Here is a 23,106-nt window from a genome sequence, read left to right as displayed (position 1 = left end):
TCTCCTATTCTTCTACCCCTAGAGATAGAAGATTGGGACCTGCAGAAGATCCCATGGATCGGCCACAGACATTATCCTTAGCCATGAGAATCATGGTCTTTTGGGCCAAAAGTGAGCAACTAACAATCCTTGCCCTGTCCTCCCTGATCTTTCTTATAACAGGATCAGGACTACAGGAGAAAAGACGTATGCCAGGCTGAAATCCCACGGAATAAGGACAGCATCTACCAGTAGGGGATCTTCCTTGGGGTACAGGGAACAGAACTCTTTCACCTTTCTGTTTATCTTGCTGGCAAACAGGTCTATGTCTAGGACACCCTACATCTGAACTATCTGGTCAAAGATGTCCCGACTTAGCTAACACTCCCCTTGTTTTAGCCGATTGCGGCTTAGGAAGTCCGCATTGAGGTTTTCCTTTCCTTTTATATGTAGAGCTGTCAAAAGGAGATGACCTTCCGCTAGCTATAATAAGTGATCTGCCACCTCTATCTAAAGGTTTAGACCGAGTTTCCCCTGGTGATTTATGAAAGCCACTGACATTTGATTGTCGAGTGAATCCTGACATGCTGACCCTGTAGGGATACAAGGAATTTACTTACAGCTAGTAGTCCTTTAGAATTAGACAAAAGTGCTCTTTCACTCTTAGTCCAGACCCCCTGGACTAAATCCGTAAGAAAGCTTCTCTGCCCTTTGATGATATGGGGGCAATGAGGGATCCCCTCGATAGGAAAGTGGACACCTTTCTTAGGGGTACATGAGAGACATCAGCTGGGGTCCTAAAACCTGCGTTAGCAGTAACATGTACTGCTAGGTCCTTAATTATCTGGCTGGATTGCCTGGAATCCCAGTTAAAGGACAGAGTGGCAAGGGATAACATTTTGCCCACTATTCCGCTTATGCGGGGAGCAGCAGCTTTTTTATCAGATGCTTCTACCTACTATACGGCTGGTGGCAAGGTCAGCCGCCCATTCCAATGCAGCCCATAGGGCCTTGTGGTTGCAGTGCTGGCCAGGGGATAATTAGGCCAGAACAAGATTGTGTACCCTTCCAGATACTGTGAGGCGGAGTATCTGTTTGGCCCAGTCTTGGATGATGTTCTGGATAAAGTGGGGGATGCAAAAAAAAAGGATTTCCTAGTCTATCTATTTCTTCCTACAGACAATCTTTTCAAAAGAGGAAGTTTGTCTGAAGAAAGACCCCCAGGAAGCAAGATAAATGGGAAGATTGCAGAAGGAAAGGTAGAGGCTTCATGTTCGAAACCTCTTTCCAAGATGCCAGGAAATTGAGTCAATGACTCTCATTCTGGGAGGGGGTAAAAGTCTTTCCTCCTTTTAACCTGCCTGGGAGGGAATTTCAGGCAGTAGCTGGATCCTTATCCTGATAAAAATTGGGTTGAAGTTCAAATTCCAGTCAGTCTCACAAGAAAGATTTGTTTTGACTCCCCCATGATCCTCACCAAGAGAGCAGTTGACCCTAGAGAGAGATCTTGGACCTTTTTTCAGAAAGCCTTCCTCCTGGAAGTTCCTATCTTTCTAATAAACAAGCCAGATGGTTCCTTCAGGACTATAATAAATCTGAATGCTTTGAACCAATTCCTGAGCATTCAGTCTTTTAAAATGGAATCCATTAAGTCAGCAATAAATTAGTTCATTGTCAGTTGTTTCATGGCAGTCTTGGATTTGAAAGAACCTTACTATCATGTGCCCATACACCTGGAACATCAGAAATACCTCAGGGTAGTAATAGCCATTGAGGGAGTAGTCAGGCACTTTTAATTCAGGGCCCTCCCATTTGGGCTAGCTATAGCTCCTCCTATCTTCACAAAGGTGATTGCAGAGGCGATAGCCCATCTCAGGGAAAAGAATGTTGAATATCCCCTATCTAGAAACTTTCAAAAAGAACCTGAAGACTCACCTCTTCCGACAAGCCTACAGCCTGCAGTGATCCTGAACCTACTGAACCGCCCACAACCAGCTCTACCCTCTCCTAGTGTATCCTCACCCATCCCCTGTAGACTGTGAGCCCTCGTGGGCAGGGTCCTCCCTCCTTATGTACCCGTGTGCCTTGTTTTTCTCATGTTTAATGTATTTGTCTATATTTGCCCCGTATTTCACATGTAAAGCGCCATGGAATAAATGGCGCTATAAAAATGAATAATAATAATAATAATAATCTAGGTGACATCCTGGTAGCAGTCAAGTCATTCTACCATTGTACAAGTCAACTAAAGGAGATGATGACTACCCTAAAGGGACTAGGCTGGCTACAGAATCTGAAGAAGACAAGATTAAAGCCCCCCAAAATTCAAGAGTTTCTAGGGCTCCTATTGAACTCGGAGGTACAGGAATGTCATCTCCCAGTAGATAAAATGGAAAAAATCCAGAATCAAGTGTTGAAAGCCATGGAAGTCCTCTCCATGTCCCTTAGTGGTGCAATGTCCCTCCTGGGTTATTTAACATCATGCTTTCCCTCTGTTCTGTGGGCCCTGTTCCATTCCAGAGGCTTACAATGGGACATTCTACAGAACAAGATCTCCCGTAGGGGGCACCTGGAAGGTAGGATGACTATCACTACACAAGGTGCAATCCCTCCAGTGGTGGCTAGATAGATCAAACCTGTCCAGGGTGGTTCCCTTGGTTAATGAACCAAACTTTACATCGGTTGTCACCACAGATGCAAGCCCCGGGTGGTGGTGTGCTCATCTTGAGAGGCTTTGTTATTGCCACATCCACGTTAGGGACTTTGTCTCATAATGATGAAGAGGACTCGTCAAAAGCATGTTTCCTTTTGAAAGGATGGGGAAGAGGGCCATTCTTTTCTGGCTTTCTCCACTATTTCCAGACTAAAGACTGGATCCTTTCGTTTAACGGAACGGTTTTACATTTTTTCTGATCTAGACCCCGGAACATAATGTCCTGCACTGATCTTTCCGGCCTAGAGTCCACTACACCCATCGTGGATCTGACTACTTTAATTAGCCTATCCACTTCAAGCGGAAAACAATGATGCCCTAAGCTGCTGTCTGAAGTGGAGGCAGGAGCAGAGGTATTGACGGAGTCGTCCTCATAATCTGATGATGGACCTCAGGTCAGTGGTGAAGTTAGGAGTCATCTCTGCAATGGTCTGCCCTATGCAGGACTGGCAAAGCCTCTTTTGATAGTTATCGGGTAATAACATCTTACAAAGTGCACATTCCTTGCTCTTAGATTTAGCCACACATTTCTTTCCCTGGCAATAAATGACAAGAAAAAAAAACCAAAAAAAACAAAACACATTACCAAGTGAGCTTTTATAAAGATCACTTACCACCGTGACACAATCAAATGGTATCGGTTTAAAGGGAGGACTCATCTCAGCTGGAAGATGGTCTCTGGAGGCTGCAGATTTGTCCACTTTCCTGGAGCTTCACTGACTGGATCTGCTATCTTTTGCAAAACCCCGTCTCTCTGTGGCCCGGCTACCGCCTCCATTGCCACCCGCTCCTAGGGCTTCCTATCAGGCTCCTGTGGCTACTACTACACAAGCAGCTATTGCAGCGCCCCACAGTCCTGGTCGTTGCAGTACTGAAGCTCTGCCGCTAAGGGGAGCTACGGTACGTCTGATGGCACTGAAGGAGTTCATCTGACCAGGTATCACATACACCAATACATTTCACAGTCGGGCCTCCAGGGGGAGCTAAGGGTGCTATTTATTAGGCCACTCCTCACCGTGTGGGTAAACTGGGGGTCAGGCAGGAAGTTAGGATCAGAAAGCTGACTGGGTTGGAACCAGGCAACACCTTGTGGCAGCGGGTGTTGTGGGGGAAGATTCGGTAGGGTCTCTGTCAGGTTTGGGACCCTGACAGAGGCCTGGCAACAAGAACGTCACGGGACCGTGCCTGCTCAGCATAGCGGCGGTGCCCTAAGAAAGGATCAGAAGCGAGATATATTGTGCTGAGTGAGAAATGAGATCAAAGCAACAGGGAGAATACCAGTAGGAGTCGTGCTGTAAGACCGAGGCAACATCCTACTGAGGCGCACAACCGGCGGCCGGAACGCCGAGGAAGTATTTATATATCTAGCTCCAAGCAATACTTCAAACCAACGGCAGGACAGTCAGTCATAGGCGGGCTGTCTCACTTAAATCACCTAAGAAGACATAGGGGGCAACTTGTGGAGAGGGGCGACTCTAGGGTCCCGGAAGAGCTCCGAGCCTACCCGTCATACGGGTGCGTCCCAACCATAACACCGGGAGGGACGGAGGATTAGCAGAACATCATCTAATCGAGTTGTGAGGGAACACGAGAAACAGACACAACAGTTGTGGGGACTTTCCGTAAGCACAGCAGGGAAGGACCACAACACATAGCGCTAGCAGGAAGGCACAGATTTCCACCTGCAAAGAGAACTCTGGAGGTGCCATTGGACCGGCCGGACTTGCGCAGCCTGGTTAACCGGATTCCGGACCCAGAGATCTTCAGTAAAGAGGTAAAGAGACTGCAACCTGGTGTCCTCGTTATTTACTGCGACCGGCACTTCACAACTACACCATCATTCGCCACTCTTTCACCGGACGTCCCCCTGACAGGCAGGGCCACGGACCGGGCCTAGCCACCGTGACAACCCCCCAGAACAGAGACTCTGAGGCCCGGTACCGGGTACCCCTCGGCCCTGCGGCAGTGGGGGCGCTCCACTATTGCTCAGAATCTGTCTCCATTCTCCTAAAGGGGACAGGTGAGCTTGCAAGCATGTGAACAGTGGGGCCAGCATAGTGTTATACTGGCTTATGTGTTCCTCACTGGTACTACCCAAATTTTTCTGGGACATGTGGCTCCTGTGTCAGCAACAGTGCGCCTGCGTCATCCGGGCACATCTCGTTCCACAGACACGCCTCCTGGCTTGCGCCTGCCCATCATCCGGAGCGCGCCTCCGGCCGCATCACACAGGCCTGCCTCCCGGCCTGCGTCATCACACATGCCATGTAGCGCGTGTCCCTTCCAGCCACCCCGTCCTGGTTTCGGCCACACTACAGCCGGGTGGGACAGCACTGGAGCAGGATCACATCATAGTCCGCCTGCCACATTATGAGCCATGCCAGAGAAGGCCATCACCTTCCTGGGGAGGCCACTCACCTACACATGTGTGAAAGTCCACTTGAACCCACCGTGGCGCATCCAGGAACCCTGCACCGGCAGAGAAGAAGCCTTGAACCAACCGGCCAGCCCTGGGAAAGGAATACTCCATTTTCTATCTTCTAACTCAGGTATGCCTCCACAAAATTCCCCTATCAAGGAAAGGAAACTGACTGAAGCAAGGAAGAAGTGCCGCCTTTTTAGTGTGAAGGCGTCTTGTCCTCGGTGGGCGGATCCCCTCTCTTGTGGTACTGTCATGGGTGATCGATAAATATTCCCTTATTTCCATTAAAGGTAGTTTGCCACTAAATTCATGCTGCCCAAACCACAGATGGCACAAATCAGAGCCTGGCCACATGATTTCAGCCAGATATGTTTTATTCTGAAACACTGACAGAGAGGAAACATAAATTGAAAAGCCGTCTGAGAACTATATGAAGTGAGGAGGAAAAGTGAGCGAATTTGTTTGGGTTCCCTCTTATCCAGCAAGCTATAGCACTTGCCGAATAAGCTGCAGAGGGAACCCGGCTTCCTGGAGCGCGCCGGTCGATCAGCGCTGCAGCTGCATGTGTCGCGGCTGTGTGACAGGCTTGACACATGCATGGACAGCCTGTTTGTTGGGATTTAAGTTTTTTCCTCTCATCCACTTGCTCATGCAATGCTTGTCCTAAAAGGGACTTAAGAGCTGCTGTCAAATCTCCTCTGCCTTTCCTAATGAATATTTGCATTATGGGCTCACTGTCCTGTCTTAGTCACTGCACAGATGGCGGCACATTCGGCAAAGTGTGTTGCAGTAAAGGAGGCTTGTCAGGATCAGAGTGGCACAATTATGGTAAAGGACTAGTTGGCAGGAGATATACATTGAGCGGACTACTTGCCTCACCAATGAACAAACTCTTTAAAGGATTGCGACGGGGCTTCGTCGACTATGGGCATGTTAATCCAGACCGCCTCCATAAGTGACATAGTGGGCAAAGACCTGCTGACACATAGTGAGGTCAACTACAAGACTTGGGTACCATTCCGATACGTTACACCTTGTCGCGGTTGGATGGCTACTACTGAGTAGTCACCAAAAAGTAGTGGACAGTCTCTAAGATTTAAGCTGACGTTCTGCTGGGCTGAAAGTCTTATACAGGTTATTAAAATCTATCTGGGAAAGAATGGAACATATATTGTGATAGTGAAACATATTTATTATACATTCAAATCCCATCTTTCCATGGGAAAAATACATAAGGAATGAGTTCATAACACACAGATACTGAAATAAAGCATATTACAAAGAACATATAAACCGTAATACTACATCATGCCAGATGTAATACATCCACTGTTACATTGTAAGGATGAGACACAAAGAGGTATAAATGTATAGAAGAGTATTTAACCCTTACTTATGTCAGTACATAGGAAAGGGGGACATCTGTTACCACGTATGCTGATCTAGTATCGTAAAAAAATAGGATTAAATTCACAATAATATCAACTTGTCGATTTAGGAGGAGAGTAAAAGTGTAGCAGCTACTTCTAAGGCTGCGATCTCATGAGTGTTTCCAAGAGATGTGCAAAGTTAGTTCATGGGAAGGTATGAAGTCCCCATTCACACACAGCTCGAGCAGCTACTGAAGACGGCAGCCAGGATACCACAATTGCTGTTTTTCTTGTTTAAGGCCTCATGCACATGGCAAGGAGGTTGGACGACCACGCAGAGTCCTTTATGGCTATGTACTATGGAGCGGTGTGACCTCAATGACGTGAATAAAGGTTGTGTGTTCTAGGGTAAAGATCACACTTGATCTAGCAGTATAAAACAGCAATGTATACACTTAAAGGAACCTTCAAAAGTCAGTTTTTCCACTCAATCTGCAACATTTCATATACAATGACAGGAAAAAAATATAGGTTCTACAATAGTAATATTCTGAAGGTCTTCTCTACATTTTCTATAATCTATACCAAACGCTTCCGTGCCACAAGCAAATGAATTGTTAGGAGTCCAGTGAGTGTTCCCAGTCCAGAAAATATGAGAAAACAAATCATGTATCAATTCATTTTTCGTGTTACCCACTAACTGGTAGGAAGAGGACTATAATCCAATTCTGCATTTTGTTGGCTCACACATCGTACATGGACAGCCATAACCTTCTTTAGGGTGTGTGCCCACGATCAGGAATTGCTGCGGGTTTGACCCTGCTTACTCGTAAATACACAGTTCAAACCCGCAGCAGCCAAAATGTTACATCATAGTGGATGGGATTTCTAGAAACGTGTGCACAAACACCTGCGGATCGCCCGCGGAGACGGACATGCGGCGCGTCTTTCCAGACCGTTGCACTTTAATGTCTCTTGCTGAGATGCTCAGTCTCCCCAACATAAATGTAATCAATAAAAATGTATTGAATGCAGTAAATCTGCACGGTTCAGTGATCACATGGGGAATTACCTGCGATCAACAGATGGCAGCAAACATACACTGCGTCCAAAGCGCTGCCAATTCCTGATTGTGGGCACGTAGCCTCACCGAGTCACACAATGTTTCAGATGGAACAACATGGATAAATCCTATGTAACCATTCAGAAAAACTTTTACTATACGCTCCTGATGTCTATGGTACAGACATCATATTGAAAGTACCGACGCCAATAATGGAGCTCAGTGTCTGCGCCGATGCTACGAGTACAATACAGTTTGTTTTTTCACTACTAATGGCGCTTATAGGAAAAGCTTTTCTGAAAGGAGGCAACCCCTATAAGCTCAGCTTCTTCTTTCACATCAACTTTATTTTTAAATTGTGAATTTTCCACCTTCAGAGTCAGTATTGTCTCATCTGTCAAAGCGGGTGACAACAAATGAACTTCCATTTCAACCCCAACTAGAGATGGTCACACAGCTCCCATAGACTACTACATGGAACATCTGTCTAGTTGTGCAGGAATACATTTTCCTAGTCTTAACTAACCCAACCTGCCATTAGGAAATCTTCCAAAACTCGGCTGACAACCTTTGTGGATGGAAAGTTGTCTGACCAAATCTGTCATGGACGGTGTACACTGAATGATATGTATTGGCCACAAGGCAGCTCATGGCTGCCGGACGGGACTGAAGACTGGCCCATCAGGGTACAATAGTCTGTTGCATAAATTGCTCTCTAACATCAGTTTCTTAACATTAGCTATAAAGCAGCTAGGCCTTTTAGCCTGGAATCTGAACAATAAGACAAGCAGGATCTTATTTCCTGACAACAATGTAGCATACTGACACGGTCACAGTATAAAATATTCTCAACGACCTGGAATTTATTTTGTAATGAAGGCCATTTATGCCAAATTGCAAAAATCCTTTGTATGCAGAATATGAGGGATTATGAATGTCCATCTGACACTAGGTTTCTGGGGCGACTACATTACAGTCCATCACCCTCAAAATGCATTATAAATGGACTATACAGTGCTATAGAGGACTTAGCCCCTATAACAATCACACTATTACGATGCTCGCTACTGGCACAAATCCTGAGAAAGTACGTTAATATATAAATGAGGAGGCTTTGGTGCACCCTTGGTGTGGCCAAGAGTTTGGCGTACCGTTATGCCTCCTCGTTTACATACTGGGGCCCTTCCTCTGCTTCTGACTGACAGTGGCCACTTCCCACAGCGAGCACTGGTTAAATGCTGCCAGGGTGTGTGAGCGGCCGTGTGTGCACGTAGTGGCCGCATGCGTTGTACTCCATCTCCTTTCTTCTGACGCTACACTTCCAGGTGTATTAGTGTAATGAACGACACCAGAAGAAAGGAGACAGGAGGAGAATGCGCATGGCCGCACACACACACACACACACACACACACACACACACACTGGCAATGCTCACTCTGGGAAGCAAACAGGAGTGGGGGAACGACCCAATATGCAAATGAGGAGATATAACCCTGCACCAAACTCTTGGCTACACCAGGGGTGCACTGAACCCTCCTCATCTGCATATGACTTAAGGTTTGTTTTTTTTAGGCACAGTAACAGGTACAGTGCTAGTATGGTTGCTATAGGGGACAAATCCCCTATAACACCGTATAACCTATTTAAAATGCATTTTGGGGGCGACGGACTCCTTTTAAAATTATAGGAAAAATGGGTGTCGAGTTGTGAAACTTTCTGGCTTCTTTACTACTTAGAAAATTGTCTGACAACAAACTAAACATCCGCACCATCAAGATGGCCAACACAATGCACGTGATATATAGTGGCGTACTATGTGCCAGTATGAGGGAGTGTAGCATGGAGGTCGTGTAGTAACAAAATGCCAATAAATGTGAATAATAAAATGAGAGATAACTTACATTAAAAATTAACTTGCAGAAAAACAACTGCTCTGTGAATGTGGAAAAAAAACACTGAAGAACGATTTTACTGCACTTCATCATCCTGTCTTTACTGAACAATGAAGGAGCAAAGTTCAAATGCTCAACATTCAAGATGAAAAAGTGCCCTCGCAGCTCGGAAAACACTGAACGGCCATGGATTGTTTGTATGCACATCGGCCCGAGGCTCCGGTTTATGGCCATGTGACATAACCTGAACTAGTATACTGTATGGCCTAGGATCCCGAATGAAAGCTTACATCCTATAGTATCTGTGGGAACAACCATTCTCCCGAAATCGGTGCAATGCTGTAAAAAACACATTCTCCCCTTCTTACTCACTCAAGAATATCAACCTCGCGTACAAACTCAACAAGCTCTGAGCCTTCATCTAGTAAGTTTTATAGGAAAAATAAAATTGAGGGGAATATAATAAGGTGGCAAAACCAAGGACTTTGCAGGCAGTCTATTTTACCTCTAAGGTTCTGTAGGACACCACAATGAACATCTAGACCAATAGACACCGGCGGCGCCCAATGAACCACATTGACATAAAATAAGGTTTGTCACGTTCTGCCAAGGTGTCAGTCATTTTAGTGGGAAAACTAGCGCTGTATGCATCACTGAACGTTCGAGAACCCGCATTAGTGGACATGGCCTGACTGCGGGTTCTGCCCCATACACGTAGTTCTGTTGCCATATAATGTTGGGTTAATGATGCCACTTAAACAACGAAGAACATTCAGAATATATTCTAATGTCCTACTGCAAAGGGTGAATGTAATAAAACAAAGAAAAATTAGGGTCAGAATTAAATAATTAAAAGTACATTAAGTTAAAAAGCAGGTCATTGCCCACGTTGGAGAGCTGCGTATCCTGGTTAGCTTGGTCCATTGTGCCTGTTAAAGCTGTTACCCCCAGGTGGTTGAATTTGAACAGAATCCAAGAGAGGACGGATGGCTTGTCCGAAAGGTCTGGAAGGGAAAAAAAAAAGAAATAAAAAGTAAAATCAGTGATTATTTTCACAATTAAGGTTTTCCTTCCAAGCTAAAGTGGAGGTCTGAAGCTGCGGGGAGCCTACGAAATGTCCCTTTAAAGACAAAACAGCACAAGTAATTATGATCTGCAAAACGCACCCAGAAACAAAAATATTTAATATATATTTTAAAGTATTAAGTTAAAGGGGCCGAATAATATTGCACGCCCCACTTTTCAGTTTTTGAATTTTCACAAAAATTTAAAATAACCAATAAATTTAGTTCAACTTCACAATTGTGTTCCACTTGTTGTTGATTCTTCACCAAAAATTTACATTTGGTATTTTTATGTTTGAAGCAAGATATGTGGGAAAAGGATGAAAAGTTCCAGGGAGGCGAATACGTTAGCAAGGCACTGTATACATTGCTGGAAAAATATAAAGGGAACACTAAAATCCCACTTCCTAGAAATCACTTCATGAAATATATTTCAGTTGTAAATCTTTATTCATTACATAGTGGAATGTGTTGAGAGCAATAAAACATAAAAATGATCAATGCAAATCAAAATGAATATCCCATGAAGGCCTGGATTTGGAATGATACTCAAAATCAAAGTGGAAAATCAAATTACAGGCTGATCCAACTTCAGTGGAAATGCCTCAAGACAAGGAAATGATGCTCAGTAGTGTGTGTGGCCTCCAAGTGCCAACGCCTGGGCATGCTCCTGATGAGGCGGCGGATGGTCTCCTGAGGGATCTCCTCCCAGACCAGGACTAAAGCATCTGCCAACTCCTGGACAGTTTGTGGTGCAATGTGACGTTGGTGGATGGTGAGGGACATGATGTCCCAGATGTGCTCAATCGGATTCTGGTCTGAGGAACGGGCGGGCCAGTCCATAGCTTCAATGCCTTCATCTTGCAGGAACTGCTGACACACTCCAGCCACATGAGGTCTGGCATTGTCCTTCATTAGGAGGAACCCAGGGCCAACATATGGTCTCACAAGGGGTCTGAGGATCTCATCTTGGTACCTAATAGCAGTCAGGCTACCTCTGACGAGCACATGGAGGGCTGTGTGGCCCTCTAAAGAAATGCCACCCCACTCCATTACTGACCCACTGCCAAACTGGTCATGCTGAAGGATGTTGCAGGCAGCAGATTGCTCTCCACAGCGTCTCCAGACTCTGTCACGTCTGTCACATGTGCTCAGTGTGAACCTGCTTTCATCTGTGAAGAGCACAGGGTGCCAGTGGCGAATTTGCCAATCCTGGTGTTCTGTGGCAAACGCCAAGCGTCCTGCACGGTGTTGGTCTGTGAGCACAACCCTCATCTGTGGACGTTGGGCACTCAGACCATCCTCATGGAGTCAGTTTCTGGTGGGGCAGAGGTGGCAGTGCTGAGGATTTTACACAATTGAAAAGGCTGCTTAAAAATCATCTCACCCAACGAATGGGCGTTTTGCTCATGTTTTCACAATAAAACCATATGAAGTAGTGGTGCAGCTCACACAGTTACCGGGGAAAATACCGGCTATTTGAAATATATGTTAAAATGCTCAATAGTCTATCATGTGGTTAATGGCCACTCTATAAATATCAAGTTATCATGTTAACAAATTGCTAAAAAGCAAACAAAAAACCCCACAAACCACATATATACTCACGTAGACAGGACTTCAGAAGGCAGCTCGGTGATATATGAGGGAATCTTCCTCCCTGTCAGAAACTGAGCGACTTCATTGCTAAATGTGTTGCAGTTGTGATCAAACAAATGGTAGGACTCCCCACTGTGGTGAACACAGAATATAACAGCGGCTATAAAAACTAGCATGGCTTGTGAATGAAGATGACAAACATGACAATAGGAGCAGCAAAAGTGAACAAACCCTGAAAGGGATCAGACCTGGAGGAGTTTTCCAGTAAATTTCTTTTGTAGTAGGGGAGACAAACTTCCACAGGTTTGGAAAAAACAAGATCTGTAAGTTCTGCCTGCTCTGTATAGTGATCAGCTGAGCCACGCAGTGCCGGAGGGGCGCCCGAGCCACGCAGTGCCGGAGGGGCGCCCGAGCCACGCAGTGCCGGAGGGGCGCCCGAGCCACGCAGTGCCGGAGGGCGCCTGATGCGGTCCTGCAGGGAATGTCTGTACAGGACAGGTGCAGTTTATGGCAAACTTGTCAGACATTACATTAAAGGAATTCCTACTGCATACGAATGTTGTGATCACAGCCAATAGTTTTGTTACTGTAGATGCCAATACTATTTTTTTATGGTGCGCAATATCTGTAAACCCTTAAAAAGGAACCTGTTATCAGGTTTTTCTCCCCCACACTGATGCCATGAATGTACAGGAGTGGTGACTCCGATTACATCCTTACCTGTAGTAGTGAATACAGGTCAGTGTAATTTATGTATTATTTTGTGGAAAAATATTAGTCGGCTCTAAATCCCCATATCTTATACAGACTCCTAAACGTCTAAGGATCCATGTGAAATAAAGGTCTCCCTCGTCCGGCTTTGTGGGAACACAATTAGCACCTGACGTCCACCTCTGACACCTCACACACCACCTTTACTATGGTAACGCAGAGAGTAATGTAGTGGAAGGAAATGGCAGATACCTCAAATGAGAGTCATCCTGTGACCGTAACATCTCTCACACAAAGTTGATATCCATTCATATTGCATCTCACATTTGATGGATGAAGGGGGTAAGGTGTGGTGTGCATGTACAATGAAGAACCCTCCCCATGGGGGGGACCCAGGAAATAACGTCCCACCCCATCCCCAATGCTGGACTGTGTCTCTGTCGTTATTAAAGCCTAAAACTTTGCTAGCTTAGCCTCGTTACCCTACAGCATCTAAGAGTCTACATATAGCAGGGGAGGGGAATCTTTTTTTTCTGCGAAGGGCCATTTGGATATTTATTCCATCCTTCGGGAGCCGTACAGACCACAAAGTACATGCTGACTCTGGCACTGGTGTCAGGACGTAATCTTTGATTGCATGTCCTTCATTGTTCAGTAGTGAACACTGCGTGTGTGTGCTAACAGAGCAAGAAGAAATTAATGAGCTTGAGGCAATCAAAATACAGCTCCCTGCCCAAGAATGTGGTCCCTGAGAATCTGCCCAGGGGCCTGATAAAAGGTCATCGAGAGCCGTAAATGGCCCTGGGGCCGGAGGTTCCCCACCCCTGACATAAAGCCTAAGTGATACTTGTACATGAGACCTGTGTGTGGCCTGCGGGCAGGGAGGGCATTGTGTGCGTGACATTGGACCTACCGCCCTTTCGGTAAGTGGTGGCAGCATTGAGCGTCCTGGGCGTGTGGACTGGCTGGGGGTACGTGTTGTGCTCAATCTTTAGCCTGAGTGAGGGGCAAATGCGAGATTGAGCTGCAAAGGACATCATGGAGGCTGAGAGAGGACCGTGTTTGTGGCACCTTTATATTAGGAATCTAGGTTTACGCTAGACATTACACTTACAGCTCTGCTGCCTCTCTGCCCTGCTCCCCACCCTCCACCAATCTCATCAGAGACTGACAGGTTCCTCTTCTTTCTCTTCTGCTGCTCATTCCTGTGCCGGTTGTCCTTGTGAAGAAGACTGTCCGGTACAATCTGCAAACTATGGCCGTCTAACAGGCATTGAGAATCTTCATCAAGACCTTACTGCGCATGCACCGCCCCAGGGAACGATGACACCTGCACTAGATCTCAGGCAGAGGAGGAAGGTCACTGAAAGAAGAGTGACCTGTCACTCACTGACAGGAGGCGGGCAGAAGACTAGGGCAGGGAGGCGGCAGAGCTGTGAGAGTAGTGTCCGACCGCCGCACTTGTGCATTACAATTCAACAATCAGATTATGTAAACCATAAACCCAGATGTCTACAATAAAAGTATCGATGCAATAGGCATTACAGCGTCTTTACACACATGGCATTAGTTTGGGACAGGAAAAACAAAATGTTAGGTTCCCTTTATCTAAATTCTTTAAAAATATAATAATAATAATAATACTAATAATAATAATAAATAATACCCATAGCAGTAAATGTTATGAACAAACAACACTGCTATTTTCTTTCCTCTGGTGACCAAACTACTGATCTAGTAGTCCTCCTAGTCTTTGTACTGCAAAACTCGGCATGTGACCGCTGCAGCCAATCAGTAGCCACTTGCTGTACTATCGGCATTACGGTCCAGTGCTGAGGAGTGGATGCCGGTGACGTACAGCATGAGACTGCTGGGAGCACTGATTGGGAGGACAGCGCTGGATTGCTGGGGAGAGATTAGGTCATTTTTATTTTCTAACATTTGCTGCCGTTTTATTTTTCGGAGATCCTACAAAAATGTGTCCTCCGAGAAGGAATTTCATGCAATGGCTAAGGAGCCTGTACTAACCTGCTGCCCCCTGTGTGATAGTAAAAGTCCGTCACAAATAAACCGCACCCTGGATTATCTGAACTTCATACCACTTCATAGCCCAGGCTGCAGGTCATGACCAGAGAGGGCAGAACTCCTTACTCCAATTTTACTGCCGCCCCAGTGCTCCTAGTTTGTGTTTGTTTCCTCGGGGCTGGAGCAGCGGTGATTAAACGAGAGCACCGATTAATGGTAATTTATACCCTCCTTCCTGTCACGGTTTGTTGAACCTCTGAAAAACCCTTCTCCAGGATCACTGGGGAATGTGGGCAACAGTCGGCATACTGGGATAAGGTGTTATCTGAGCATGCTCCAGTGCTATCCGAGTGACTTAAAAAAATATGTTTGAGTCCCCGTGGCTGAATGTCTCAGGCTTTTAGACAGCCACAAAACATGTCGGGGTTTCCTGTTTGTAAGACAATCCCTGCATGTGATGTGGCTAACAGACATGAGATATGCAGCTGTGGGGACTTGAACATATTCTTCGAGCACACCGTAGACACTTGACCATCAGCCGAGCATGCCCAGATAACACTTTATCCAAGCACGCTCGTTCATCACTAATAATTATATAAAAGAATATCTATATATATAATTGTCTAAGGGTTTTTCCGTCTGTCTGTCCTGGAAATCCCGCGTCTCTGATTGGTCGAGGCCGCCAGGCCTCGACCAATCAGCGACGTGCACAGCATGGCGACGATGATGTCATAAAGGTTGCCTCGACCAATCAGCGACGGGCACAGTCTGCCGCCAGGCCTCGACCAATCAGCGACGGGCACAGTATCGACGTAGATGTCATAATGGTTGCCATGGCGACGATGATGTCATAAAGGTTGCCTCGACCAATCAGCGACGGGCACAGTCTGCCACGAATTCTGGAATCATCATTGTCGATATACTACGGGGACATGCATATTCTAGAATACCCGATGCGTTAGAATCGGGCCACAATCTAGTCTACTATATAATTGTCTAAGGGTCACTTCCATCTTTCTGTCTGTCCTTCTGTCTGTCACGGAAATCCCAAGTCACTGATTGGTCGTGGCAAAACAGCCATGACCAATCAGCGACGGGCACAGTCCGGCGGCAAAATGGCAGCTCCATACTCCCCGCAGTCAGTGCCCGCTCCATAATACCCTCCAGTCAGCACTCACACAGGGTTAATGGCAGCGTTAACGGACCGTGTTATGCCACAGTGTAACACACTCCGTTAACACTGCTATTAACCCTGTGTGACCAACTTTTTACTATTGATGCTGCCTATGCAGCATCAAAAGTAAAAAGATCTAATGTTAAAAATAATAAAAAAAATAGTTCTATACTCACCGTCCGTCAGCCCCCCGGATCCAGAACAGGCCTTTCCCGCTCCTCGCGATGCTCCGGTGACCGCTCCATGCATTGCGATCTCGCGAGACCGCTACGTCATCATCTCACGAGACCGCCATGCACTCTTGGGACCGGAGCGTCGCGAGGAGCATCGGTAACCGCCTCGCCTGGATCCGGGGGGACGACGGAGGGTGAGTATATAACTATTTTTTATTTTAATTCTTTTTTTTTTAGGGATATGATAACCACATTGCTATACACTGTGTGCGTGGGCTGTGCTATACACTGCGTGTGTGGGATGTTATATACTACATGAGCTGTGCTATACACTGCGTGTGTGGGCTGTTATATACTACATGAGCTGTGTTATACACTCCGTGGGCTGTGCTATATGCTACGTGGCTGTGCTATATGCTACGTGGCTGTGCTATATGCTACGTGGGCTGTGCTATATGCTACGTGGGCTGTGCTATATGCTACGTGGGCTGTGCTATATGCTACGTGGGCTGTGCTATATGCTACGTGGGCTGTGCTATATGCTACGTGGGCTGTGCTATATGCTACGTGGGCTGTGCTATATGCTACGTGGGCTGTGCTATATGCTACGTGGGCTGTGCTATATGCTACGTGGGCTGTGCTATATGCTACGTGGGCTGTGCTATATACTACGTGGCTGTGCTATGTACTACGTGGCTGTGCTATTTACTACGTAGCTGGCCGCGAACAATCAGCGACAGGTGCAGTCCGGCCGCGAATTGGCGCGGGATTTGAACCACGCTCCGCTAATTGGTCGCGCCCGGCCGGCCAAATCCTGTGTATTCAATGTATTATTCTAAAATCTTCATAAATAAACTACATACATATTCTAGAATACCTGATGTGTTAGAATCGGGCCACCATCTACTAATCTTATAACAGCAGTCTTATGGTCAGAAATGACAATCAATATTACAGAAATCTGGAACATGAGGGCACTCAACGCACCGAGGCGGAAAGTACAGGCTTCAAAATCAAATGTCTATTAATCACCCCTTTAAAAATGGACTCTGTAAGTTAAAATCGACAGGATCACTTTCAAACTGATCAACTTTAAAACTAATCCATTCACATAGATTTCAATCATTTAACAAATGCATCTTGGAGAAATTAGTTTTTTGTCGGACTAAAATGTTACGAAGATACAACAATTTTTTTTTGCCAGATAAAAAAGGATTGCCCCTGGATGCCTTTATTAAAGCACCACTCCAGCATTTTTTTATGTCACCGCTAGAGGGGTATCACTAATATGTTCCCTGCCACTAGTATTATACCCCCCAGCTGCCGTCTTCTGTTATCAGTTCCAGTTGTCCTCTGCAGGTTGTGACCTGTCGGATCGCTGCAGTGCTTCCTTGCTGGGCGAGTCGGACATCATAACTCAATCTAAGACTATGAGAGCCGCAATGAGGGTCCCATATACTTACACAGAGCTTGTTACCGGTCAGTTAGGAGCTGCAGTTACAAGATGGCAGAACGGTGCCGCAGCAGCGCCAGGAAAAGCTGAAGACAGCGGCTGGTAAGTATATTACTAGGGACAGGGAACATCCATTAGTGATACCACTCTGGCAGTGAAAGTAACAAATGAATTCCGAAGTGGCGCTTTAAATCATTGAAGTAAATGTGAATGCATAACTTATTAGAGGGATCAGTTTGAAAGTGATCCGGTCATCTTATTTACTGGATCCGATTCACAAAGATGAGATGACTGGACATGTGAACTCTGCTTCAGCAATGCAGAGTGTCATAGAATATATTAAAAAAATCTCTGGAGGTCCCTTACATCCCCCCTCCCTTTTTTCCCCTCTTCTCTTTGCAATAAGGAAACAGGAGCTAGCCCTCAGCTCCTGTCATGTAAAATGAAATATACAAAGAGATGTGAACCATCTTAACTAAAATGCAAGGAGTCCTCTTTATGCCCAGGTCACTGAACGAGGAGGTGTATTATGCAGAGACAGGAAAAGGCTTATTAGGTTTTGGGCGGCTTAAAGGAAAATCTCACACCCATTAGATATAGCCATAGTCATGGAGCTTAGCCATAAACAGGACAGTGGATCCCTTTTGTCTACAAGAATTGCATGTTGAATTCAGGTGACGCTAAGTCACTGCAGCTCAGACAGTATGTCTCCGAAAAAAAAAATAGAATATGGGAATCTCTATACATCCGATATTAATGAGATGTAAAGTGTCTGCATCGGGGTTAACCATGGAAACAGATATAGATTTTTTCATAAATATAATCCCCACCAAAAGGCCCCAAAGCCATAAGGGCCATATAACCGCCAGCAGCTAGGCCATGTTTGGTCTCCAAGTATAGATAAAATCCCCAAAAATATAAATTCCCAGAAACTATGACATCACTCTCAAGCTTCTGCGGCCGTCCGGAGAGGAGTTATGGCATAAGTTGGGATTTCCTAAAGACATGAAGGGCTGAGACCGACCTACAACGTGGCCCATGTGAGGTAATCACAGGGGGGTGTAGGTGGGACTCAGGATCTGAGAAAAGACCAAGCTCGGTTATGATGTGTGTTCCTGTAGAGAGCTACACCCCCCTGTATGCATGAATCCCGTTTACTGACGGCCTCTAGCGAAGCGCTCTCCTTCGGCTACACTGAATCGTCTCTGCGATTGGTGTGGTAAGTTCTCCTGATAATCCCTTTTATTTTATGTACCTGTTAATGCTGTATTGTTTTCTCCTCCTTGTAACATTTCTGGTATATTTTTCACAAACATGGCCTCCCTATGGATTAATATAACATTTAATAGCTCTGTTCCTTCTGTTCTGTAAATTACGGGCCATCGTGGAGTTAGCGGTGACCATTCGGGGGTATATACACACACATTCCAAATGCCAGAATCTGGAGGTGTATATACACCATACGCTCACCGTCAGTTTTCTGATAACCTAGTGGTGTGAACGGCCTGGGGCCTTCTCCATTGATCGTCAGCCAATCGTGTCTGGACGGTAGGGGGCAGCAGAGAGCGGGTGGTACTCGCGACCTTCCCGGCCTGGGGGATTTGTGCGATTAAGAAATTCTTGGCAACTTAAGTCCTGACACAGACACAGGGCGGCGGGGATACGGGGACAAACAGTGCTGCCCACCTGAAGCCAGACTCTGCCAGAGACGACAGGTACTCTAGAAAGATCTCCTCTGTCACTTCAGTGGTCCCCAGCTCTATGACATTGTCTGGTTCCCCCAACATGGTTCCCCCCTAAGAAGAAAGAATTAAAAGTAACAAGGAAGAAAAATTAATCTCACCAGTTCAATGACCATCAAACTTTTGAAGCAGTGACAATGTTTTCTGCAGTTCTGTAAGACGAGGATTCAGGATGCAGTCAGCCATCACGATAAGGGAGAAGCCATTCACACCATTGTTAAAGGGATCCAGACACAGATATATGCTGCACGGTCTGCGTGTATCACGGGGCGATGATCTCAGCCAGGTACGTCCGACTCTGAAACGCTGCAACGGTGGAGATGACAAAGCCTCCGGGGCCCGAACCGCACAGCGGACGAGTAGATGGGCCCCCGGCGGGTCCTGCCCATCCGCTGCCCTGGAGTCACAGGTATCTAGACCCATCAGTCACTGGCAGGGACCAGCCAGCAAGTCTCCCGGGCGGCTTGCTTCTTGAACGACTTGTAAAGTACGTTTTCTCTCTTTCACAGTGAAATATACATGGCTGAGGTCACACAGCCAGGGAGATGTACATTTCCTGATTTACAGGCAGCATGTATCAGCCGTCAGGGTCACTTTAAATTAGACTAAGACTGTCTAAAAGCGCAAAAAATAAGGTTGAAGGCCACTAACTGCAATAGTAAATTTGTGTCAAAAATGTTTCCATGTACTAGATTTTTTGAAAAAGGGAAAGTGTCAGCAGATTTTTACTATGTAATCTGAGAGCAGCAGAATGTAGGGACAGAGACACTGATTCTAGCAACGTGTCAATGTGTTACTAGGCCGCGTGTTGCAGTTTTAATAAACTCAGTGTTGTCAGCAGTAAATCACTACAGGACTAGTTGTCTCGTGCCATGTAGTCATCTCGCTATGTATAACCCCCACTCACACCACTGATTGACAGCTTTCTGCCTACGCACAGTGCACACAGGAAGCTGCCAATCAATGGTGTGGGTGTGGTTATACACAGCTCAGCATTTAGAGCACTGCTAAATCTGCAGCATAGAAAACAGGGATTTTATCAAAATGAAAGCAAGCAGTCGAGTAAGTGACATCACTGGAATCAGGGTCTCGGTCCCTACATCATGGTGGTCTCAGATTACATAGCAAAAACCTGGTGAGATTCTTTTTACTAAATCTGTCTGAATCTTGTAGACCATGCCAATTACGTGATGATAAAAAAGCAGAGAAGTGCGTATGGTTAACTAGTAAGTACAGGGAAAAGCTTCACATTTTTGTGCAAATTGTGGCTTTTCACATCTCAGTTTACACAAAAAAAACTGATGTAAGATGAGTAATTAATAAACGTGGGTGTTCATTGTATAGTTTCAATATTTGCTGGGAATTTTTACGATCACGCTCTAGCACCCACAGAGAATAGTGACCATGTAAGTGGTTAGGCAGAAGGTGGTGGCCCTCTAACACCCCATCAATCCAGCAGGGGGCGCAATAGGAAGCTGTAACAGAGCTACAGAAGGTGTGCAGAGATCTGGACCAGCGATCACACAATGGGACGAAGCTCTACGAAAGACAACAAATGGCCGCCTCCTACAGCTACGAGGAGAGGAAAACTAAGTTAGTGCTCCTGAAAGGCAGAGATTACCGATCAGTGTAAAGATTCAGCAAAACTAGAATGGATGGGAAATCATTAGACGGTTTATTTTGGTCAGAATATTGCATGAGTATTTGTAAATCCAAGCCAGCTATGGGTCTAAAACATAAAAAGGGCACAACGCTCCTTTACAATTTCTCTTTTGACGGTCTTGGCTTGCAGCAGAAAAAAACTCTGCAAGTGTGAATGCGGCCCTAGGGTGTACTTACTTATTGGTTGTGATTTGCTTAAGCAACACAAGACTGCAATATATATATATATATATATATATATATATATATATATATATATATATATATATATATATATATATATATATATATATATATATATATATATATATATATATGTGACTTTTTGACAATTATTAAAAGCTGTCCATCAGCCCTTACCGGCACACAGCTAGTGATGCCTCCTCCACCATAGAAGAATTCTTCTTTAAATGCGATAACAGATGTGTGCCTGCAAAACACAAAACAAGGATTCATTTCCTATCTCTCCGATTTCCTGTAAGGCTCTCAGCTTGTATGGAGGACTATGTCAGCGCGGTCATGATCTGCCTCGTCACCGCACACAGACAGATACTCCCCCTGCTGGACACTGGGCTAACAGCAGGAGCCTACTCATGACAACTCTTTTTAAGTCACAAACTATTTCCTGTGTGACTAGACAAATTCCTAATCAGGTTTCTAGAAAAAAAAAAAAAATGATGATGGCCACACTGCAGGTATTAGTCCACAGCCTCCAAGGGTATCTGGCTGAGGGCCCTATCTTATAAATCCCCCAAATCTATTTCTTCCCCGCCTGCCCTGAATGGCTGCGCAGAAACTTAACAGAAGAAGTGCCGAGTCTACAGAGACAGGTCAGTTCTAAAGGGGATCTGTCAGCAGGATTTTCTTATGTTATAGCGTGGCATGATGTATGGGTCAGAGACCCCGATTCCAGTGAGGTGTCACTTACTGGGCTGTGGTGATGTTTCAATAAAATAAGTGTTTGAACAGCAGGAGATTATCACTAGAGACTTGGTTGTCGTATGCCATGTAGTGTGCCTGCTCTGTGTAACCCCGTCCCCACCACCGACTGACAGCTTTCTGGGCAGTGAGAGAAAGCAGCCACAGTGGTGTTGGTGGGGTTATACAGGGCTCAACTAGATCTGCAGCAGGGAAAACAGGGATTTTATAAGAACAACAAGCAGGCAAGTGACACATCGCTGGAATTAGGGTCTCTACAACATGCTGAAAAGTCTTGTGAATGGCAGCTAGTAACGAGGACTAGGAGCTGTAATCTGACGCTTCAGTGAGTGCTGTTACCAGTCCGGAACTCTGCCACCTGGTGGCTACACTAAGTACTGCCTGTCAGAAGCTCATCACCCTGTCATTGCTGATGGACAGTCATGGCTACAAGGCCTGGCACTAGCACGGAGAGCGAGGGCGGCACCGGGCCCCCTGACCCACCACCGCCACAGGGCCCCCGGACCCGGCACAGGGCCCCCGGACACGCGTGGGTGCACCCTAAATCCATCAATGTAGTGACCCATGCAGCACAGGCCAGAGCCGCGCACAGTGATGCTGACACTCACCAGATGCCTTCCAGCTGTTTACCTAGAAGAAGCAGAACACAAGATGTCAGATCCGGGCTCACACCGCACAGTACCGGCCCCGAAGGACGAATTCTAGGATTCCCCACACCTGACTGCCAAGGACACATTCCACCAGCAGGTGGCAGCACCGAGCAGCACGACCCCAGCAGTCCGCGCTAATCACATCACCTGTCCCCGGACAGATCCATTCAGATGACATTTCTACAAGCGCACGACGTACCGAGCATGACCGGGCTGAGGCGGCGAGCCAGGCCCCGCGACAGGTCGTACACGTAGAGCTGCACAGGCTGTGGACTGAGGGTGTCTTCCATGGTGGCGCTACGAATCCTCACAGTCACCGCGGGCCGGGAGCACCGTCTGTCTGACAGCCCGGTAACACAAGGCGAGCTTACTCTTTGTTGGACACGCCCACTGCGGTGAGCCCAGCCAATCAAAGTAGCCAGCAAGGATGCCACAGCACGCAAACCGGAGGATGCCGGACACTTTCCTGTAGGA

General features: G+C 46.2%; 1 protein-coding gene across 1 annotated transcript; it reads right to left on the bottom strand.

Moving 5' to 3' along the window:
• Nucleotides 1-6,285: 6,285 nt before the first annotated feature.
• Nucleotides 6,286-23,082, bottom strand: DESI1 (desumoylating isopeptidase 1). The gene is made up of 6 exons (XM_077278600.1): nucleotides 22,832-23,082; nucleotides 22,591-22,612; nucleotides 21,404-21,473; nucleotides 19,326-19,435; nucleotides 12,113-12,235; nucleotides 6,286-10,444 (listed from the first exon to the last, which is right to left on the bottom strand). The coding sequence occupies exons 1-6, from the start codon at nucleotides 22,920-22,922 to the stop codon at nucleotides 10,351-10,353; spliced, it is 510 nt and encodes a 169-aa protein (XP_077134715.1). The 5' UTR covers nucleotides 22,923-23,082; the 3' UTR covers nucleotides 6,286-10,350.
• Between the last annotated feature and the right edge of the window lie 24 nt (nucleotides 23,083-23,106).

Source organism: Ranitomeya variabilis, chromosome 8 (genome assembly GCF_051348905.1).
Source record: "Ranitomeya variabilis isolate aRanVar5 chromosome 8, aRanVar5.hap1, whole genome shotgun sequence".
NCBI classification, from domain to species: domain Eukaryota; kingdom Metazoa; phylum Chordata; class Amphibia; order Anura; family Dendrobatidae; genus Ranitomeya; species Ranitomeya variabilis.
The sequence above is the reverse complement of the archived record's forward strand: the minus strand, read 5'-3'. Positions and strand labels throughout refer to the sequence as shown.

Bases quoted from the DNA above. Each gene is read 5' to 3' on its own strand.
- DESI1 (XM_077278600.1), bottom strand. From the start codon at position 22,922: ATGGAAGACACCCTCAGTCCACAGCCTGTGCAGCTCTACGTGTACGAC. The intron at 21,474-22,590 runs GTGAGTGTCAGC...TGTGTTTTGCAG, and splicing joins AAACAGCTGGAAGGCATCTG to GCACACATCTGTTATCGCAT. The intron at 10,445-12,112 runs GTGAGTATATAT...TTTCCCTTCCAG, and splicing joins CCTTCTGAAGTCCTGTCTAC to ACCTTTCGGACAAGCCATCC.